Source organism: Sarcophilus harrisii, chromosome 2 (assembly GCF_902635505.1).
Source record: "Sarcophilus harrisii chromosome 2, mSarHar1.11, whole genome shotgun sequence".
Taxonomy (NCBI): domain Eukaryota; kingdom Metazoa; phylum Chordata; class Mammalia; order Dasyuromorphia; family Dasyuridae; genus Sarcophilus; species Sarcophilus harrisii.
This window is the reverse complement of record NC_045427.1, coordinates 500,860,735-500,884,535: the sequence shown is the minus strand read 5'-3', so window position 1 is coordinate 500,884,535 and position 23,801 is coordinate 500,860,735. Positions and strand designations below refer to the sequence as shown.

General features: G+C 35.5%; 1 protein-coding gene across 2 annotated transcripts in view; it reads right to left on the bottom strand.

The window, feature by feature from the left end:
* Positions 1-23,801, bottom strand: part of GALK2 (galactokinase 2) — a 151,026-nt gene that overhangs the window by 74,299 nt on the left and 52,926 nt on the right. The window contains exons 4-5 of one of the 2 annotated variants that reach the window (XM_003755926.4): positions 15,934-16,024; positions 11,643-11,789 (exon numbers count right to left, since the gene is read on the bottom strand). In XM_003755926.4, the coding sequence (XP_003755974.1) occupies positions 11,643-11,789; positions 15,934-16,024 (238 nt within the window). The remainder of the gene's footprint in view (positions 1-11,642; positions 11,790-15,933; positions 16,025-23,801) is intronic. The other variant, XM_031955172.1, reaches the window with a different exon arrangement.

Here is a 23,801-nt window from a genome sequence, read left to right as displayed (position 1 = left end):
TGATTAGAGAAATGCAAATTAAGACAACTCTGAATTACCACTTCATACCTCTCTGATTAACTAAGATGATAGAAAAAAATAATGATAAATGTAGCAAAAATTAGGAGACCAGTGCATTGTTGGTGGAGTTGCAAACTGATCCAACCATTCTGGAGAATAATTTGGAACTATGCCCAAGGAACTATAAAACTGAACATATCCTTTGATTCAGCAGTGTTATTACTGTATTTTTATCTCAAAAAGATCATAAAAAGGGTGAAAGGACCCACATGTGCAAAAATATTTGTAGCAGCTTTTTTTTGTAATGGCAAAGACCTGGAAATTAAATAGATATGCATCAGCTGGGGAATAGCTGAATAACTCATGGTATATGAATGTAATGGAACATTATTGCTCTATAAGAATTGATGAGCAGAATAATATCAAAAAAGTCTGGAAAAACTTACATGAACAGTTGCTGGGTGAAGTGAGCAAAACCAAGAGAACAGTATACATAGTAACAAGATTATGTGATGATCAACTGTGATAGACATGGCTCTTCTCAACAATAAGGAGATTTCAAGGCAATTCCAACAGGTTTAGATGGAAAATGCCATCTGTATCCAGAAAGAGAATTATGAAGACTGATTGTGGATCAAAGCATAGTATTTCACCTTTTATTGTTGTAGTTGTTGTTTGTTTTTTCTTTCTCATAATTCCTTCCTTTTGGTCTGATTTTTCTTGCAGAACATGACAAATAGGCAAATATGCTTAAAATGACTGCACATATTTAACCTATATCAGATTACTTGTTGTTTTGGGGAGGGAAAAGGGAAGGGAGAGAGAAAAAAAATTGGAACATAAAGTTTTACAAAAATGAATGCTGAAAATTATCTTTCCATGTATTTGAAAAAATAAAATATTACTGAGGAAAAGAAAAAAATTTAAGTCTTATTACTCTGACAATGAGAGCAGGAAAAAGGCTCTAATCACAACATGAATATTAGTTCCTCTACTAGGGCTTCAAGAAATAAAAGCTTTACAATAATGGGTCATAATGGAGGAGGTAGCTTGTACCTATTAGTCTAGGGCAAGAACCATATCTCTCAGGCTTTAAGTTGTTCAAAAAAAGTTGAATAAAAAGCATAAAAGATTTTTAATAATTCACTTTAGATAAAATCAATGTAAACACCACCAACACCATTCTGTGACTTTCCCCACCTATAAGCAATATTACTTGTTTTCTTTGGGGAGGGGGGTGAGAAGAGGGTTCTGCTTTGTTAGTAAAATGATGATTTTTTTTTAAATCGCTAAGAATAAAATTGAAAAATGTCAGTAGATAATAATTCAGCAAAAGAAGACATCATGTCTATTTAAGACAGGAATAATATTACAATAATGGAAACGTTTTTACTTCTAGTAAGCTAAAATAAAAATAATCCAAATTTAGTACCTAAAGATTTACTGCATTCAAAACTTGAAATTGAGGCAAAAACAACAATGAAGAAATTTTTGTTTTACTATCTGTGAAAAAAAAACTTCATAATTCACAACTCAAATTTGGCTATTTCAGATTTTAAGCAGACACTGCTTTGAACTCACAGAGTGATTTACACAACTTAGAACTAATGTCATCAGTCGACACATCATCCAGAGCACAAATCAACCCTAGTCAGTCATCTAAGTGCCAATAAAGCCAAATTAAATGCTTTCTATCCATTTCCTCAAAGCACAATCATCTTCAAATCCCTACTGTCTCACTGTGTCCCTCTTCATTTTAATCAATCAACAAGATTTATAAAGCCCCTATTATGTTGCAGGCATAGTACTCAGGGCCAGACCTTAAGGGGAACAATATATAATTTCAGAAGAGGCAACATTTACATATATTAGTATATATAGAATATATACAAAATGAATAGTGGTCATTTTCTGTAGGGAAGGCTCTGAAAGATAGGGGATTAATAGAAAGTGGTACTTTTGTTGACTTTTCAAAGAAAGCAGAGATTCACAGAGGCAAAAATGAGAAGGGCGAGTATTCTAAGCATGGCAGACAAACAGTACAAAGGCAAAGAAACGAGACGGAGCATCTTTGTGGTATAGTCAGTCAGACACCATGAATAGACTTTAAAGTACATAAGGATGAATAAAGTGTAAGAAGCCTAAGAAGGCAGGAAGAAGCCAGTTGTGAAGAGCTTTTAAATGCCAGAGATAACAAGGAGACACTGTAGTTTAACTATGTGGAAGGTGAGGGGTGACAAGTCTGTGCTTTAGTTAGGAAAATCAATTTGGCATCTATTTGGAGGATGAATAAAATGGGGAAGAAACATGAGACAATGAGAACAACTAAAAGGCTATTACAATAATCCAGGCTAGAGATGATAAGGACCTTAATTAGGATGGCAGTTATGTGAGTACAGAGAATGGGGTAAATGGAAGAGATGTTATAGAGTGGAAATAGTGAGGTTGGGTGAGATTGGGAATTGAATGAGGAATTGAGAATGGCACTGGGAATACAAGCTTGGCAACCAAAGGTAAGAACCTCCCCAGTAACATGGAAGGAAGAGGGATAGGTTTGGGAGGAAAGGCGAATTTTGTTTTGAATACATTGCACCCAACATCCCGAGCTCTTCAGAAACTTTTGTCACCAAAGACTTCATCATATCAAAAGCCTTTTCTTGAGTCTCATTCCCCTTGACTTTTCTGCATCCTCAGATATGGCTGACTACTCTTCCCATCTCCTATCCTGTTTCATTCCCCTGGCATCCCACTGGTTCCCCTCCACTCTCTTTGGTTATCCTTCTTTTCTTCTTTCAGTGTTTCTACGTCTCCATGCATTCTAAACATTAGCAAAGCCCAGTCATTGTGCCTCTAATCTTTTTTTTTCTACACACTCTTCCTAGACATGGCTTTAATAATTGTTGAATCAAAACAAATAATAATAAAGTCAATAATGTAATTATTGAAGAAGATTCTCAAATCTACATCTCTATGAATTTTCTTATGAGATTATTTCTGTATTACTATGCCATTTCAGTAAATGACTTGGCTCTGAGTTAACTTTGTTAACTATAGAGATAAGCCAAGCACTCCAGAAGGATATCACAAGTATGGTTTTGGAGCATATACCCTTAAGCCCAGAGCAGTCATCCCCTTAGGGGATTTGTCCTATCAGTACAGTTGAAGAGCTGAAAAGTCCAAAGGAGAACTAGCAGAGTCCTAAAATAACAGGTTAAAAAGAGGAAAGAAGGGGAACAACCTAAAAGAGAATGGGTAGGGTCTTTCTATGATACTAAAAAAGACGTGTCCTTTAAATGTCAGTCCAACATGACACTCCATGGATAGTACTCTTTAATACAATGCCTAATCACTGGAATCAGTAAGAGGTTGCTAGGTCAATCCAAGGTCGTTTGACAAAGAATCATTATCTTATGGACCCAAAGAAAGATAAATGGACTTGTCTGACAACAGCTATCATTTGATTCCTGTTACAAAACTCTTTAGTAATATTATTCAAAGTCCTCCCTTGTCTGACAACTCGCTTTTCCAACTTCACCCTTAATTATTCTCCTGTAAGAAGCTACATTTTTAAGTGAACTTTATCTACCTACTATATTATTCAAATTCCCAACCCCTCACCATTTTCTATTCTCTGTTCCCTTTTTGCTAAAATATCCTCCCTATCTTCTCTGCTTACTGAAATCATACATTCCATTTAAAGCTCAGATCTAGACCCAGAGTCAAACATTGTTTGAAGTAAGCTCAAATCCAGGTCATCCTAATTTTAATTACAGCACTCTAACCACCTAAATCACGCTGCCTATCCCACATTTTATACAAATACATCTTCCACCCTAATAGCTCACATCTCTCTTCATTTTAAACAACTTCCTTCTAATCTACCAATTTAATTCCATTCCCTGATTTCCCTCCCCTTCTTTCTATACTTTTTCCTTTCTTTTCTTAATATTGTAATTACCAAGCAGTTCAGAGTGAGAGATGTGTATTCATTCACCCCTAGCAGTTCTGACCATCTCTCTGCAGAACAAAAAGGAAAGTCTCTTGCTCCATTTCATAAAGAGGAAGCTAAGGGATATAGAAGGCAAAAGAGTAATCTATATTCATGTACAAGTCAATGGCAAGGCTGTGATGAGTCCCTAAATTCCATCCCATTAGTTACCCCAAGATCTATAACCACGAAGGGCTTCTAGAAAACTCAGAGGGTAAAATTAAACACAAAGCATATTCAGTAAAGGAATTTTTTCCCTTTGGATTTCAGCTCTAAATTACTCTAAAACACCCTGAGCCCAAGGGAAAAATACACAATTATGTGAGATGCTTAACAATGTTCTAGTTCTTTATATGTTGAATAGCATTTACCATACTTTCCTGTAAAAGTCTTAGTCTAGAGTCTCCTAAACACAGTGATTAAATGTTAAGATCTAATTTATGTGGAAGATTAATCAGATTTGTCCTATTTGGCCCTAAAGGATAGACCCACAACAATGAATTAAGGAAGAAACTGAAGGCTGTATAGTACAAATGAAAGGACACAGGCTTTCAATCTTTAAGATCTGAAGACCTGGGTTCAGATCCTATTTACTATCTGTATTATCTTGGGCAAGTCACAACCTCTCTGTAAGATTAGGGGGTTAAACTAGATAGCCTCTCAAGCTCTTTGCAAGTCTAAGTCTAAAATCCTATGAGCTTATAAATCACAAAGATATCTAAGGTTAACGTATGGAAAAATGTCTTAATCATTACTGTCAAAAACCAGAATGGTATATTTGGGGAGAGAGTAGGTTTCTCTCACTGAAGAATCTTCAAGCAATGTCTAGATCATCACATATTGGTTTGGGGAGAAAAGTTTCTTCAGCTGGGAACCATGGATAGAGGTCAATGAGTTCATGAAATTAGATTTTTTAAAAAAATTGAATCTTTCCTTTCTTCACCTAACTAAAATGTATGATTTCTTCAATTATTTTAAAATAAAATTCAGAATAAGAGTCCACAGGAGTCACCACTCTGCCCAAAGAATATATGACATTTAAAAAGTTTAAAAACTTTAGTTACAGAAAAGGTTCTTTTTAAGAAATAGGTTTAACTATATGGCCAGTGGTGTTTTTTCTGACCCTGTAATTTTGTAACTATCACATACGTAAAATCATGTAAATTTAGAAAGAAGAAGGAACTTAGAGATAATTTAATCATTATCATTTTGTAGATGAGATAGTTTAATCATTCTCATTTTATATAGGAGAAAGCTAGAGCTTAAAGAGGAAAGACAGTTTGCTCAAAATCATGCAGCTAATAAATTAAATAATAGGGACTCAAGACTCTTGATGTGAAATCAAATGTTTTTTTTTTTTCCACACCACCATGAGACAGAACATGCATACTTAAAAATCACACACTTAAATTTTAATGTGCAAAGTCAAAGGCCAAGTTTGCAAGCACTAGGAAACAAACATTGGCCTTAGATATTTTAATCTGCTGTTCTCTGAACTAGACTTGTTTGCCTTAGTTTATACTGAAGGTAAACATGTAGTTAGCCTAGGAAAGGAAATGGAAAAAAAAAAAACAAAACCCCAGAGGTCACCTAAACAAGAGCAGAAAAGCAAGACTTCTAATTTGCAGTCAAATAGCTTAGTCACATTATCCAAACGAATTCAAGTGCACAAAATCATTAAATAAATAAATGAATGATTCATTCCCCAAGTCTGCCCCTAAAACAGAATGCTAACACAAATAAAAACATCATCCCACACAACTGATAGAAACACAGTTGATTTGGTTTTTTTTTTCCCTTTAGTGCCAGAATGAGGTGAATTGAATTTGGGTTCATGTGTTCAGAATTTAATTTATAGGATTTAAAGCTAGAGGGTATCTTAAAGAAACTGAGCTCTTCATCCTGCAGATGAGAAAACCGAGATACAAAAAGGTAATGTGACATATCCACTCTCAGAAGCAATCACAGAGATGAGACTCCAGTCTTTCGAGGAGTATAAAAGTTGGGCCACTTAGTCAGTTGGACATCATAAAAACTCTTGAGAACAAAGTGGGGTGAAGATGGGCAAGAGACTGGGCCAACTACATCTTCTGACTCATTTCCACAGGACTTTCTCCACCATGTCACAGAAATGTCTTCACCTCTGGAAGCTCACCCTCCCCTTGGAAATACCCTCTGCTCTTGGCACCTCTCCCACTGACTGACAGGTTTTCCTCAGAATCTCCATTTTTCTTCCTCCACTCCTCCCTTGCCTTTTAGCTCCCTTACACATTAGAATGTAAGCTTCTTGAGGACAGGGACTTTGTTCCACTTATGTTTATGTCTGGCAGATTAGTTATTGTCCAGTCATTTCAGTTATGCCTGACTCTCTGTGATCCTATTTGGAGTTTTCTTGTCAAAAACACAGGAGAGGTTTGTCATTTTCTTCTCCAACACATTTTACATATGAGGAACCTGAGACAAACAGGGTTAAGTAACTTCCCAGGTCACACAGCCAGTAAGTGTCTGATTTGAACTCAGGAAAATAAATCTTCATGGCTTCAAACCCAGTTCTCCTGCCTGGCACACAGCAAGTTCCTAATAGATGTTTGTTGATTTGTTGTTGACAATGCTACCTCTTGACTCAAAACTTCAAATATATTTTATGGAAGAACAATCGATGCTGACATCAAACCCTCTGCTGCTTTTGCACTAGCAAAGCACAGATGGAGGTCATATTCAATGCTGAATTTAAAAGACTGCATTAAAGACATTGTCCTGGACCTGTCATCCTCTCATATGCTTTGGTATTCCATGCCATTCATTACCACTCACCATCTGGCTGAATCATTTGAGAGTAAATACTCTTTTCTTTAATCATTCCATAGCTAAAGCTTTTGGTTATTCCAAGCAAAATGATACAATGTCTTCATATGACTTTCTTTGGCTAGTAATTGGTGACATTGCAAATCACTTTCTGATTTTTCTTATGACATGTACTAAAAGACTATTAAAAATATAAACTTAAATTTGAACCTTTGCATAATTTTAAGGCTTTGCTCCTATAACACAACATATCTCTTCATTCTGAAGGCCACGTGACATTTCAAATGAGCTACATTCACATGCAAACGTCAACTAATCAATGATCCTTACATATACTCACTGTAATCATTTATACATGATAGATTCTGAGTGAAAAAATCTGAGTTTAATAGACTTTTGGACATATTCTCCCCTGCTCTGTGACCTTAGGCAAGCTATTAAAAAACGATTTGAGCTTTATCTTCCTTGTCTTAAAAAGGAAATGATAATATTTTCAATGATGTAATCAAAGAAATGTGTGCTAATTAGATAGCAAAGGCTGAAGGAGAATCAATGGAAAGCCTACTGGTAGCCATACAATATCTTGAGAATGAAAGGAAGCTTCTGCAATCTCAACATCATCATCTACGTGTATTGTGGATGCCATGGGGAGATATGGACATAAGTAGTACACAATGTTTAGACATGGATAGACTAGGATATGCATTGTTAAACATTAAGGAAATACTCAAAATACTATGATGAGATCACAGACACATGGGAGTATTTAAGACAGCGGATTATTGGAATACTTATACTACCTAATCTCACAGGATCATTGTAAGGAACATATTCTGTAAACTATAAAGCCCTATCTCAATTCAAATTATTATTATCAATACTCACCATTCTTGTTTGCTAAATAAAACACGAATGTCTCTCTTGTATACTATAATTCCTTATGGCCAAGGATTAAATATATGTCCTCTTTTGAGTCCCCAGAGCCCTATGAGCATACTTGTGAAGAAACCACTAAAGAACTTCAGACTAAAGACTCCTTACGCTCCCAATTGGTCATTTCTTTTTTCTTTTTTTAAATTATATTTTATCCTTCAAATAGAAGAAATTTGCCTTCATACCCTCACACTGAAGCTCCTCCCTCTTTCTCCCTTGTAAGAACAAAAGAAAAACAAAACCTCTGTTACAAACACATATAGCCTAACAAAACAAATTTCCTCATTGATCATGTCCAAAAAACATATATATCTCATTCTCTACTCTAGTGGGTAGCATGTTCCATCATTAGTCCTGTGGAATCTTAGTTGGTCATTATAATGATCTTTTCAAGTTGTTTGTCTTAACCATATTATTGTTATTATACAAATCATTCTCTTGGTTTTGATCAATTCATACAAATATTCGCAGGTTTCTCTGAAATCTTCATGTCATTATTTCTTAACAGTACAACAATTTTTCTGGCAAATTTTCTTGTCACCTCAAAGAGAGCAATAAATGTTTCTGTTCATCAGAGTGTGTTTTGCTTAAGACTAAGGATATCTTAATCTCTCCTCCCTCTAATTCTCCCTTCTCTCCTTTTCCCCTTGTATTACCCTTTCAAATGTATTTCTGTACCCAGTTCTATATGAGTGTTCAAGTGTCAGCTGCTACCTCCATTCCCTCCCTACTTCTTTGCACACCTAAATTATATGAAAGAGAATACTCCTTAACCTTCCTTTCCCTTCTCCTCCTAGGGTATTCCTCTTTTCTTTCCATTCCAATAACCTCTTGAGATCAAAACACAGAAGAACCACTTCCAGATTTATCTAAGTAGACTCCTTCTATGACCTCTGACAATGATGATGACAGGATTTAGAGGACACCCATAATTCATCTTTCCACATTTGAATGCAAGCAGTTTATCCTTGTTTAGTCCCTTATTCACATGTGTTTATGTTTCTCAACTCCCATGTGTGAAATTCAAATTTTCTACACAGCTCTGGTCCTTTCATCAAGGATGAATGCTTAGCAGTCCTCTACTCAATTAAAGTTTCCTTTTTTTGATGTAGCTTTATATTCAATTTTTCTAAGTTATTCTTGGCTATACCAACCTACATTCTTTGCCCAAGATCTCAGTCCCCTTATAGTGACGACCACTAAATTGTGTGTGTTCCAGACTGTGGCTCCCCAGTACTTGAACTATTTCTTTTTGGCTTCTTGAGGTATTTTTTCTTTGAAGCTCTGAATTTTGGTTGGATTTATAATACTCCTAAGAGTTTTCACTATGGGTTCTTTGGGTGACTAGTGATTTTCTTATTTTAACTTTGCCCTTTGGTTTTAAGAGATATGAGTAGTTTTGAAATTTCTTAAAATATGGTATCTAGATTATATTATTTTTAAATCATAGTATTCAAGCCTAATAATTATTTTCCTCTGTTTTCCAAATCAGTTGTTTTTGCTATGAGATACTTTACATTTTATTCAACTTATTTCTGTCTTTTGATTTTGATCTAATATTTCTTATTGTCTCATAATAAATCTGGTTGTTCATTTCTTTTTGATCAATTCTAATTTTCAGAGAGTTTGTTGCTTGGACAAAGTTTTGTACCTCTTGTGCCAAACTGCTGATTCTCTTTTCAATTCTTTCTAATTTTCTCCTCAAAAGTTCTTATTTCATTTACAAAAACATTTTAACTCTTCCTTCATAGCTCCCAGGAATCCTACTTGAATCTGTGTCCAAACTATGTTTTCTATGAATGCTTGCTTATGGATATTTTAGAGTCATTCTCTGCTTCTAGATTCATTGCAAGAATTCTTGTCACACCATAATAGCTCTTTATGGTGGGATTCTTCCTTTCTTTACACATTCATTCTTCCTGCCTACTTCCTGACTTAAAACAATGTGAGAGCTAGGTTCTGTAGCACTTTTCCAACTTATGCCTGATCAGGAATTATACAAGATTCCAATTCAATAAAATTTGAGTTTGGGAAGAAGCCATGACATAATCTAAGTCAACCTCCTAACTCATAATATATATAATTCTCTTGACAATATATATGTCAGATGACTTAAACAGTCACAATGACATCAAATTTATTAACCCAAGGGGCAACCCATTGGACTCTAGAGAATTTTGTTTAAAAAAAAGTTCTTTCTTATATTGAGTCAAACCCTGTTTTGATACTTCACACTACCCTACTTTAGTCCTTTAGCATAACACTTTAAAAATTACAAAATACTTCATATATTTTATCTCCTTTGATCTCCACAATACCCCTGTGAGGTCAGATTATTATTATTCCCATTTTACAGATGAGGAAACTAAGACTGAGAAAACTAAGCAATTTATCTAGTATCAAGCAACTCTTAAGTACATAAGGCAGAGTTTTCTAACTCCAAGTGCTGCACTGTATCCATTATGCTACCTAGTTATCCAATTGGTATGAATCTAATTACTCTTCCATATCAGAGATTTTCAAGTCTTTAAGTTAGCAATCATATCTCTTCTAAATATCTTCCTTAGGTTAAAAATATTCTGTCCCATGCACCTTTAAGCCCAATTACTACCCATTCTGTACCCCCTCTTCTGGACAGGTTCCACTTTGCCCCTCTTAGATATAATATCCAGAACTAAGCATAGTATACAAGTACCCTAACGTGCCCCACAGAATCACATGTGCAATACAGAAATACAAAAATCTTTAGACAGGATAACCAGGCAACTGATAAAAAGGAATTAGCTCAATCCATTATAATCCAGGTTTACTTTCACAGGATCAAAGAGTCTATTACTTCTTCCTGATTAAATATCCCTATTATCAATGGTCCTCAAAAGGACCTAATTGAAGATTATTTACTGGAATGAATAATCAGACTGAAAAGCAGGACCTAAGGGAGTAAAACATTTTTTCATATGCAGTGCCTCCCCCTGTCCCTGTTATTCTGCCCACCATGATAAAAAAAAAAAAAAAAAAAAAGTGAGGGATGGGTGAGGAGGGAAGCAATTCTTCCACCTCAATCCCAAACTTGCTGGTTCCTGAGGCAGTCTGATGTGATCCAGCTAGACTAACAGATGTCGGCTGGACATAGGAAGCCTGGGTCATGCATACTCTCTTCTCAGGTGACCAACACTCTCCTCCCAGGTCTGACTTGATGCAGGTGTGTGCTTCCAATCGATGTGCACACTGGGTCCTGGCATCCACAGCAGGCAAAAAAAGCTCTCCAGTAAAGTTTTATTTGAACCAGAGCCCCAAAGCATTAATTAAAATGGAGCACACCTGCTCTGTGCTGTGAAGCTGGAGATTTATGTGAACTAGTAAAATGCAGCTTTCTGACCTATTCTTGGATTTATATATTCTTTAAATAAGCATTTCCTCTTTGTAATGCAATATTAAGAGGAAAAAAGTTTATTACATTGACTAACCTGCTAAAGTAAACATACACACTGTTAGTCCCCTTTCTGTTTGGTCTTCACCTTCCTTAAACACTGCTCAATCAAGTGTTTAATTTAAGGTTATGAGTGAAACTAAACAGACACTGTTATGAGGCCTGAAATTTCTTGCTCCAAATTTAACTTGTTAATGAGGTGATAGGAAGGACTGCCAAAGCAGCCAGCCCTTCACTGACTCCGAGAGCACCTTTAAGACACTTCATCCCAGACAAGTTGCTCCTCTGGTGGAAGCGGAGGAAGCCAGGAAGATAACAGCTACCTTAGGATGGGTTTATAGGAAACAGAACCTGGTACAAGAAAAGGCCAATCATCGCTTCTCATTCAAAGCAAGACACTCTGGCCCGGGACTCGAATGTAAATGGTTTTTAAACAAAAAGGCACAAAGGAAACTTGAGAGAAAGAGTTGTTTCTTAAGAAATTACCTTGGAGAGACTCAGTTTGTTGGCTCTCAGTGTCACAAGCCCAGCACAACAAACCAGGGCACTGGAACTGGAAAGGCCAGAACTTGGGGGGATAATTCCATCCAACAAGCAATTCATTCCAGTGGGGTTCTTAAGGTTGAAATGTTCCTAATAATAGGATAAAAAAAAAAATGAAATCCAAGGAGGCCCAGGAAGCATGGTTTTAACAAGGCAATTTCTGTATTATTTAGAAACACTTCTTCTGATCAGAGATGACCCATGGCATGACTGTCATACTTATTTGTTCTTAATATATTCAGGGTCAGATTACCTTTCACTTTACTACGGTGAATTACTATAGTGAATAAAAAAAGACCATGGTTTAAAAAGTTGGGAGAGTTTGTTGTTCTTTTTTAAAGTATCACAGATTCTCAGAATTAGATAGTCCAACTCTTATCTGAACAGGAATCTTCTCTACAATCTCTAACATTCTATCCCTATCCCACACCCCCACTCCCAACAAGTAACCAACAAACCTCTGCTTTAAACCTCTACTAATATAGCACAATGGAGAGTGCTAGACTTAAGGTCAGAAAGAATTGGGTTCAAATATTACATCCAGTATTTATTAGTGTTATGAACATGGGTAATTCATAGAACCGGATCTCTGGGCCTGTTTCTTCGCCTATAAAATGGAGACTATAATGCTTTTCTACCTATCTGAGAAGACATTATAAAACTTAAACACAATCACATATAATTGCCATGCTTATGTCAAGAGTTGGTGTAGACAATTGGATAAAACAAGGATTTTCAATCTGAGGTTCATGAAATAAAAATTTTATTTCAAAATAATCTGTTTCCTTTTTGATCACATGCATTTTATTTTATGCATTTAAAAACATTTATTCTGAGAAGGGGCTCACAGGCCCACATTCCTTCACCAAGATGACAACCTTCACAAAAAAGGTTAAGAATCCCTGGTTTAGGAATTTTTTCATTCTATTGAGCTGAAATCTACTTCTATAAAATTTCTTCCTATTGCTCTTAGTTCTTTCTTTTGTGACTAAGCACAATTCATGGTAGCTCTTCAAATCTCCAATTCTTCCCCCAATTCCAAATACCTATGGGAATTTGGGACATGGGATGACATGGGAAATCATTAATGAATCTATTTACCTCAGGTGCTGAGGCAAAAAGTAATACAAATGAAAAGGATTAGTTCTCTTCCATATTAAACCATTTATTACCACAGAAAGTTACCCAGAATACAAACTTGTATTCCTAGAAATCCTACTATCAGAAGTTCCTCTTTAGAAAAGAGTTCCAAAAATCATTAGTGCTATTTGACAAATGGAGAAATCAAAGCATCAAACTAGGAACACACTGCAAATAAACAATCAGGGCAGGACTCAGGCCTAGGTCTATGATTCCTCATCAAGAACTTTCCTTCTCTAGTTAGAACACTAGGCTTCTATGGACTAGCATATAAAGATTCATATAATTTCAAATCTGGGAAGGCCCTCATTGAGTTCTACCTGCTCTTTTTATACATGGGGTAATTGAGGCCCAAGACAATGAATCGATTTGCTTAAGATCCTATAAACAATTAATGATAGATCTAGAACTAGTACCTTAATTGCACTGATTCCCACTTGAGTTTACACTCATGTTACCTGGGCATGAGAAGTTCTAATCTGGTTAGAACTATAGTCTAGAAAGCTAGGGCTATGGGGACTGAAAGCTAGCTTTACATCTGGCTTAATGGGGAAGATAAAGGAAACTCTTTATCCTCTCTGTGACTGAGAATAAATAATAATAATAACAATAATAATAATAACAATAACTATTCTTCAGAAATAACAATATAATACTATATGCAGAAAACAAAATGTCATGCAAGTGGGAAATCCCACTGCATGACATACTGTCACATGCAACATGCTAGGGAGAGATTTTGTAAACAAGCTATAATAACAACCAGAGAAATGTCTTATTTTCTGCAAAGGACAGATTCTAAAAGTTTTCCCTAAAATTAGTGGGCAAAACTCACGTGGTCTATAAGTAAAAAGACTCAGTTACTCAGTTGGCTAGGTTTCTTTTTTCACTTCAAATCATCTAAAAATTTCCTTTCCAGAAATACAAACAAATTATAAACTGAAACACTGCTGCTGCCAATACCCTTTTCATGCAGAACATCAGACAGCTTGTTAAAAAAAAGGGGGAGGGGGGAGAGAAAGAAAGAAAAAAACAACCCTTAGAGATTTAACCAGAAACCAATCCACAGGGTGTCTTGAACGTGAATCAGGCTTACAAACTTATCACGCAATGTTTAAATAAAAATGTACTGTGCTTTCAGAGATGAAAATAGGTTTTGCCAAATTCTGCAACAGCTCTATCCCAGAAGGATAACATGTTCAATTTAATATAAACAGATTATCCTCTGGACCCTCCTAGCACTTGAATTTGAATGTTTCCTAACAGCCTCACATTGAGGGAGATTTTCTGCCAGGAGTTCAGTCTACAAACCTGCTTTGCACATGAGCCATCAACTGAGAGATTTTCTGTCAAGACCTAAAACTCAGAAACAGATTCTCTGACACCGACCCCCCTCCATCCCCACAATTTCCACCCCCAAATAGCCTGCTTCATTTAAGGTGCGTTATCCAAAATGCATAAAAAATCCTGTAGCTCTTGCCAGGCAAATACATTCCAAATACTGAAGTTTCCATTAATATCTAGATTGCTTAAAATGAGCAATGTAAAGATTTCATGCTGACAAGAAAGTCTTCACATGAGAGATTTCTTTGGACCTGAAAAATAAAAAAATGAAAAGAAGAAAGCTACCTCAATTGATCATGGAATAATGCAATTGAGATGGCTCTGATGCATCTCTGTAATGGCTAAAGCTTCACTCTGGATTTCTTGGAATGATAGTACATGTGTTCTATTGAACGATAATAGCACAGTCATCATGCTCTCAGAAACACTTAACAGACTCATAAGGACAACATCTATTGCTTACAACCTCTCCTTTCAAATCTCCAGATTTAAAACAATTATTGAAATACAAACTATTGCTCAGCTGGAAACTGCCTGTCTACCTCTTACCATTTGAATGCCTTGGTCACCTAAGAAAACCATGATTTTCTTTTCATTTTCTTGTTCTCAAAACAAAAATCCAATGATATTCAACCTAGTTCTGTAACATATCTAGGAGAATATTTAGTATAACATAACTTCATTACTTCTTTAAAAACTCTGTTGTATGTATAAATACGTACACATATATTGTATTTAACATATACTTTAACATATTTAACTTGTATGGGACTACCTGCCATCCAGGGAAGGGGATGGAAGGAAGGAGGGGAAAAGATGGGACTAGTTTTTACAAGGATCAATGTTGAAAAATTACCCATGCATATGTTTTGTCAATAAGAAGCTATAATAAAAAAAAAAAACCTCTGTTTTATTATACAATACTCAATTGAGATGGTTTTGTTCTTTCATGTGAAGACTTCCTTGCCAGAATGAAAATCAACCTATATGTGTTTCTATAAAAAAAAAAAACACAACACATATATTGACATTACAATAGAGTATAAATGCAAGAATCTGCACATATCTTTTCAAATGAAAACATTAACAAAATGAAAGCCAGAAACAGGTATGGCTTGCCAGTTTATCATGCCTCATAAATATGTGGACCACTTAACAATAATATATAATCCAAGCAGTATGACAACACAGAGGGAAAGAGTCAGAGAGACCTAAGTTCAATTCAAGTCCCATATTTGATTCATAATAGTGAATGATCATGGGAAAGTCATTTAACTGCTCAATTCCTCAAGGAACTTTTTAAGATTCTAAGTTACCATCCATTTATGAGAGCTCCTTTCTCCAATGAAATCATAGGTATGGACCTATAAATATATAACTGCAATTGAGGAAATTCCTTATCTACAAATAACCCCTCTAAAAGAAGGTCACTGCTACCTTCAATGGCCACCAAACTAGATGCTGGGGGTTTCCTTACCTCAACCATATTTTCCAAAAAAGTCCAGTAGAAGTTAAAATTACTCACACCTCTGCCCTTTTCTATCAAAGCTGGAGTTCTTGTCCCCATCCCCTTCATTACTGAAGCCAGAGGCCTCAATTAAGATCTTTTCAATAGGAAAAGGCAGAAAATTAGCCCAATGAAAGCTAAAATCACCCTGTATGACCAAAAGTATGAGAAATAGTATTAAACATAAGACACAATTTCTTATCTTCTTAATTGGTAGAAGATTCCTTATTTAACATCATTCACCTGGATTCCTTTAAGTCCACAAAGGAAATAGTTGTGCCACTGAGGGTTGGTCTTATCAATGTGAATGTCATTAACACTGGTACTGAAATCCCTGTAGAAAATAGAAGATACATCAGTTTATTTTTTTAAGTCATAGTTCAGTCCTTTGAAAAACAAATGGCTTACTGCTGCCACCTTCTGACAATACAATAACATTTTTACCTCCTTTATACATTTTCACATTCTACAGATTACACAGGAGTATCCCAATGTCCCAAGCTATTTATCATTAAGATAGCAAAGAATCATTTGAAGTACTTCCCACTGACTTCACTATTTCTTGACACTGTAAAAAACCAATACATTCTACCAGCCTTCTGCTATTTCTTTCTGCAGAAGTTGGACCACACAGTGATGATGGGAAGATGGCTTTGCTAGGTTTTACACAACCTGATTCATTCACTGCTGAGTAGTCTGTCCCAAAATTGCTTCACATACTCTGCCATTAATTCACACATTTGATTTACTATATATCCTGTTTAGAAAAAGACTATCCCAAAAGACAAGAATGATAGTAAGTTAGTAGATAAGGAAACTGAGGCCCAGGGAGGATCAATAACTTTCCCGGGGTCACACAGATAAATAAGCAAAAGAGGCTTGAATTCATATCATCCAGATTCAAGGTCAGTTTTCTAAACACCATGCCATGATGCCTTTCATAACAAAGATTTATAGTATCAAAATACACTGACATACTTGGGAGAAACCTCTGTGTGTTTTAATAATAATCAAAAGAGACCCCCAAAATAGTAAAATTTTAAATGGCAAAGGAATGTGGGAAATTGAGCTTGAAAGTATGAAAAAAAATTTCAAATTCCAAACTTGCAAAGTTATATTAAAACACAGAATATTGACTTCACATAAAAAATTTTAAAACTTTAGCAATTCTATCACTTAGCATCATATATTATATAGTAACTATCAGCTTCCTCTTCCATTATTTGATAGACTCTAAGCTCTTCTTAATGGCAGGGATTGTTTTAATTTTGTCTTTGTATCCCCAGAGTCATATAGTAGGCATTTAATATGTATCTGCTGATTGATTTATCATTTTAGACCTTTAAGTCTTGACAATGTCTGGGTTTGACAAACTCTATCACCTTGTACTATATTTGATCCAAATTGCAAGCACATGTGCATGTAATATACAGCCAATACTCAGTAGGAAAACCAAAAAAAGTGCAGAGAAAAATTAATAAAGTATGTCCATGAAAATAGAGAATTGCCTCAAGTCCCATGGTTTTTGAAAGTCTGATTTGATTTCACAATTATACAAGTGAAGATCCTGTCATTCATTACCAGTGATGTTGGGCTCATCCATCCCCTGAAGCCATGATCCCATAAAATTCACATCCAGATACAAACTTTGTTTCTTTAACAGCTAGGGAATACATTTTAGGAAAGAAATGTCTGGTGAGCTATCTCCTCTCCAAATGATCCTCTGTGTGAAAGTGATGATATTTCCCCAACCTTTCATTCATTCTTTCCATGGCATCCTCAGGTGAGCCACCACATGCCTCTCCAGACACTTCATCACTAAGGGAAAATGTCCCTCCTTGACACCGAGCTTAGGCCAAGATTTAAGTTCAATCTAAAAGCACAGACTTTTTCTACCATCCAGACTAAGTACAACTTTCAGTTCACAGACATCTTACAGAACTTCAAGAGTCTTACTTCTATATACACATGAAGAAGCTAAAAGACACACACATATAAACATCATTTCCTATATTCCTCTCATTTCATTCTTAAGATATCCTCATTCAGTTGAACAATTTGGAAATCTTATTACTCACCCTTACTCCCTCCCCATACTACTCTTCTGTGACACTGAGCTCCACAAAGGCATATCTGTAACTCAAGTAGTAAGCCTAGGGCCACCAGACATCCACAGCTCTAAGGATAAAGTAGAAATTCCTGGGAGTTGGAGAATGTGGTTGCTTCCCCTTACCAAGTTGTCCCCTGCAGCCTCAAGGACTCAGAAAAGGGAAGGAAAGTTAATGAATGGGCTTAGTGCTGAGATTCCTATTTACCTAAGGGACTCAGGACAGAGACTGAGTCGATTTGGAAAAGGCCATGCAGATAAGATCTGCTCCTGCTAGCATTTGCCATAGCTATAGCATTTATGAACATAAGTAAAGGTATTGTTCACACTGAGGACCAATTCCATCATGTCTAAGACCATGTCATTTCTCTTAGACCAGATATCTATGTAACTCTGGACAAGCACTTAACCTCCCTGGTCAAATCACAACCTCCCTGGGCCTCCATTTCCAAATATATAAAAGTAGACCAGACGATCGTCGAGCTTCTTTTGCGCTTTCTTTTGTGATCCTATAATAAGAAGTCACACACAGATTTCATAATAGCCCAATTTAAGGAAAAGGAGAGGTTCTTTTTTAAAAAAATGAATTTATTATGAACTTAATCATCAAGAAACATTTTACTATACAAAATACTATTTTTATACAAATACTATACAAAATATTATACAAAAATGAACAGGAAAGGGAATTGTATCAGAAATTGAGAGATTCTGTTGAAGGGTTTTTAAATGGACCCATCTATGTAGTCCCTGTCCCAAGCCATCGGGTATGGGGCTTTCTCCTCAATGGGGATGAATGCCCTGGCCAATGTGAGTGCAGAGCTCCAGTTTTCTTCAGTCCTTTTCAGGACTCTTTAAATAGAGGATAACTTTGGGTGCTTTTGGCTTCCAGATAGAAGATGGAAGAAGTCAACCTCACTTCAAGTTATAGAAGGAAAACACTTGGAAGACATGAGAAGAATTAGCGGTCTCCATCATTTCCCTATTTCCAGATTCATAACCAAGCGACTTCCAGGAGTTTCCTCGTGGATGAATTGTAGGTGTCTTTGTCTCTGCCTTTGTCACTGTTTTTCTCTATCTCTGTGTCTCTGTGTCTCTGTTTCTCTGTGTCTCAGTTTCTCTCTGTGTCTGTCTCTCTCTTTCTCAGAGTTATCTCAATCCCAAAGGGAGAGCTCCTTTACTCTGCATTGTCTGACTATCTGGTATACATTCTCCTATGTATACCTTTTCTACTTTCAATATTGCTATGATTTGGATAAATGGGTTTTTTGCTATTTTGACTATGTCTTTTCATTGGTGAAAGTAGTAAAACCTTTATTTAATGCTTGGGATCCTGCTTCTTCCCCCAGTTATGACCCAGAGATCAGAAGTTAGTTTAAAATCTGATTATATCCCACAGACTAACAATATTTAAGAGAGCTGACAGATGTAATTCAAGCCACTCATTTTTCTAAGGTAGGCAAAGTGACCTTGAGCCCCAACTTCCTGTTTCACCACCAGGTAGGAATTAAAGGTTCCTTTGGAGAAGGGTGAAGGAAAAAAAGATTAGACAGTCCTACTCTGCCTCCCAATGAAATACACAACCACCCCACAATGTTACTGGAAGGGTCTTTGCCACTTGTGGGATCTCCTTATATTTACATAAATACATGCATATCTGTATGTATGTAGTTTAACATGGTAGTAACAAAATACTCAATATCCTCCAGGCCTACTTTCTTCAATCCATTTAAAAATATGTTCTACTGATGCATTTTTGCCTCAAGTTTATCATTAATCTACTTCCTGCCCTCCTCAAAATAGAAGCTTTCTCTTGTAATAAATAAGTATAGTCAAACAAAATAAATCAACACAATAACCATACCTGAAGAAGCATACTTAATTCTGTACCTCAGGTCCATCACCTCCCTGCTAAGAAGTGGGAAATAAAGTTCTTCAACAGTCTACTAAAATAATTATTGGTCACTATGCTAGTCAATTGTTATGAAGTCTTTCCATGTTGTTTCCCCTCACATTATTATTGTAGGCATCGCAGATTGTTCTGGTTCTGCTTCACTTCCTTTTTCATCAGTTTATATTAATGCTTCAATAATTCCCTGAATTTATGATAGTCATCATTTCTTCTGGCACAATAATATCCCAAGGCATTCATTATACTATAATTTGTTCAACTATACTAGTTGACCAGCACCTATTTTGTTTCTAGTTCTTTGCTACAACAACAAAAAACAGCTTCTTTAAATATTCAGTATGTATAGGTATTTTTCTCTGTCCTTGCCCTCTTTGCGATATTTGCCTAAGAGGAACATCTCTAGGTCAAAAGGTATATCAATTTAGTGACTTTTTGAGTACAAAACCAAATTTTCAGGCGGCTGAATCACTTCACAGCTCTATCAAGATTGTATGGGTCTTTCCTCCCAAGAATTCCTATGTTTCTTTCTTCTTTGCCAATATTTATGTGAGGTGGAACCACATAGTTCTTTATTTGCATTTCTATTATGAGTAATTTAGAACACTTTTTCACATGATTGCTGCATTTCTTCATTTAAGAAAAAGTTAGTCATCTTTTAACCAATTCTATATTGGGAATGGTTCATATTCATATAGATTTATGTCAATTCTTTATAATATCCTGGATATTAGACCTTTATCAAAATTGTTCAAGAAGGTTTTTTCTCAATTGTTTGTCCCTCATTTTAATTGCATTTATTTTGTTTATCCAAAAGCTTCTCCCAATAGGTTAATACTATAGAAAGAAGTTAATAATCATGAACATCTTGTATATAGTGCTATTTTAATAGTTATTGATCAGTTCAATTAAGCTTTTTTAAATCTCTAAAATCTCTAAGAAAACCATATCATCAGCAAATAATAAAATTTTTGCTTCTTGTCTGTGATTTATTCCCTCAATTTCTTTTCTTGCTTTCTTGCTGCAGCTCTTAGAGTACAACATAGTGGTGAATGAAATCCTAGCTTAAGAACTTGGAAAACCTGAGTTTGAGACTATCCTCTGACATATACTAACTTTCTGCCCCTCAGCAAGTCACTTAATCATCTTGAAAAATTCCCTTTAAAAAAAAAAAAAAAAAAGGAGGTCCCACCTCTTTCTTCCTACTTTGGAAAGCTTTTATAGAACCATATTAAACAAAAAATGGTGACAATAGAAAATCCTACTTTACTTGATTTATTGGAAAGGTCATTACTGCTTATAGACCATGTATAATGTGAATTGTGAAATTTTAGCTGCCAACATATGGTATTTACAATATTAAGGAAAAGTACATTTATTCCTGTGTTTTCTAGTGATTTTTTTTAACACAAATTGGTTTTATATTTTATAAGAAAAAATTCTCTGAATCTGATAATTATAATTACATTACTTTTAATATTTTTATGTAATTAAAATAGACTCTTCTTCAACCACTTAGTGTTTTGGGACCTATAACTTCAACCACAATCCTAGAATCAGGAAGGAAAAAAGTTGGAGAGCAAAGCCCAGAAGTGTGAGACATGTTACAAAATTAACTCAGTGTAGGAGTAAATACTACTATTTACAGGAAGAGTCCAGTTAAAAGTGAAGAACAAGAGAAGCTGCAAGGGCTTCTTGTACTTTGCCTGGGGCACTGTCCCAGCAAGTCTCTAATCTTACCCAACCTCAATGGTCTCAGGAAGTAAACAACAGTGGATGGGGAAGAGGTATACAAGGTAGGGCCTCTTTTGCTAAAGGGAAGGGATTATCAGTAAGAAAGGAATCTGATTATAGTAAGGGCACCCTAGAAAAAACCAAGAGTGAAACTAAGAAGTACTGATAAATAAGAAAAATAAGCAAATATAGATAATAAGACAGTACAAAGAATAAGTACTTTGCAATAAATAAAACCTAGTCAAGAACTTCTACCAAAGTGAAAAGTCTTACCATAAAAAAAAAAAAATTCTACAAAGACCCTAGAAATGGAAATATATAACTCCACAAACTTCCAGAATGATTCCAATAATTTTAAAAGATAAATAAACTTAAAAGTTAAAAAGAACAGACATTAGATTTCTCATGAAAAAAATTTAAGCTAGTGGAGAGAGGCAGAGCCAAGATGGTAGAGTGGTAAGAAACAATGCAGTGAATGCCCTCAATAAAATAACTGAAAAGAATAGACTCTGCTCAGTGTTGACACATGCTACCCAACTATTGACAAAAAGATCAAGGACAAAAAGTATAGAATGAAATATTTTTATTGAATATAATCGATGTGGAAATGTGTATGGATTGACCATTTATACTGGGTGTTGCTTTTCTGATGTTTTTAATTAGTGGGGAAGAAGATGCAATGGGAGTGTGAAAAGCCAGATTTGAGCTGATTAAAACAAATAGAATATTTGTAAATAAAAAAATTAGATACAAAAAAGCCATATCAATTGTATAAACAACCTATCATGACAGAGAAATGATCCAAAATAATGGACTTGCTGAAAAAGAGAATGACAGAATTGAAATGAAGAAAATGCAGGGGAGAAAATAAAAGTTAATCAAATGAACTAAAACAAGAAATTTGTTAAGAATCAGAAGAAAAAAGTAATTAAATGAAATAAACCAAAATGTCCCTAAGAATACATAAGAACTCCACAAATAATGATAATACACTATAGTAATTCTCAACAATGAAACTAGTATACAAAGAGAATTTAACTATAACTAAGTATTACAGATCTCTCCCTGCAAAAACTGAAAAAATAAATTCCTGAATATTACTATAAGAAATTGGGTAGAAAAGTTATTCAGAAGTAATGTAAATAGACAAAATAGAGGCTGAAAGAATCCAAAGATCTTTGATTTAGCTATACTACTACTAAGGCCCCAGAGTGACCAAATAAAAAGTAAAAGAACCCAAAAGTACAAAAATATTTAAAGCCATTTATTTCAAGATGGCAAACAACTGGAAACTGAGGGTATGCCCATTAATTGAGGAATGGTTGAACAGGTTATGATATATATAGATGATGGAATATTATTATGCTATAAGGAATGATGAAAAGAATGGTTTCAAAAAAACTTAGGAAGGCCTGTATGAAAGGATACAAAATAAAGTAAGCAGATGGTAGAGTGGTAAGAAACAATGCAGTGAGGAAAATATCAGGAATAGCAATATTGTAAAGATAATCAACTTCAAAAGATTTAGTATCTGATCAATACAATGTGCTATCATAATTCCAAAGGCCTCATGAGGAAACATGCTCTCCACCTCCAAATAGAAAGCTGATAAACAGAGTAAAAAAGGAAGCATATTTTCTTCTATTTCTTTCTTCTTTTTTCTTCCTCTTTCTTTTCTTTTTTTTGGGGGGGAGGGGGTAATCAATGGTGATGCAGAAATTTGTTTCATACTGTTATGCCACAGTTCTCTTTTATTGTCCTGACTCAGTCTCCCTAATTATCCCAACCCAGTTTCTCTGCTTCAGTTTATAAAAATCAGCTCAAAGCTCAGTCCTGCAAAACCTCCCCTCCCTCTTTATCAGAATATTTGATAAGGATAAAAGATCTTGTTTTAGAACATCAGAATGCCTCTCCCGATCCCAAGCTATCGGAATGTCAGATACTGTCTTATCAAGATGCCTCTCCCCATCTCTGGAGTTCTTCCCCCCCCCATCTCCAGTGGGTCACCCCATCCTGTCAGAACCTGATTGTCAGAGTCCCGTTCCCACTCTCAGCACCCTGACTCCACCCCTGCCTCAGTCTACCCTCCGAGTCTGAGCCATGTGTATATAGGTCATTGAGAATTCACATTGTTTGCTGGATTCTTGGAGACAACAGTTTCATTCAGCCCTGGGACCAAACCATGGATCCATTTGGTCCCAGTAAAACTCTCCCATTTAATAAATTATTAAATACTCTCTAATCTCTATCTTGCCTCAGTTTCTCCAGTATTACAATAAGATTATAAGTATTTGCAATGGATTTTATTTTTCTAGCCTTCTCACTGATTGGGTGGGAAGGAAGAGAGAGCAAACTTGGATA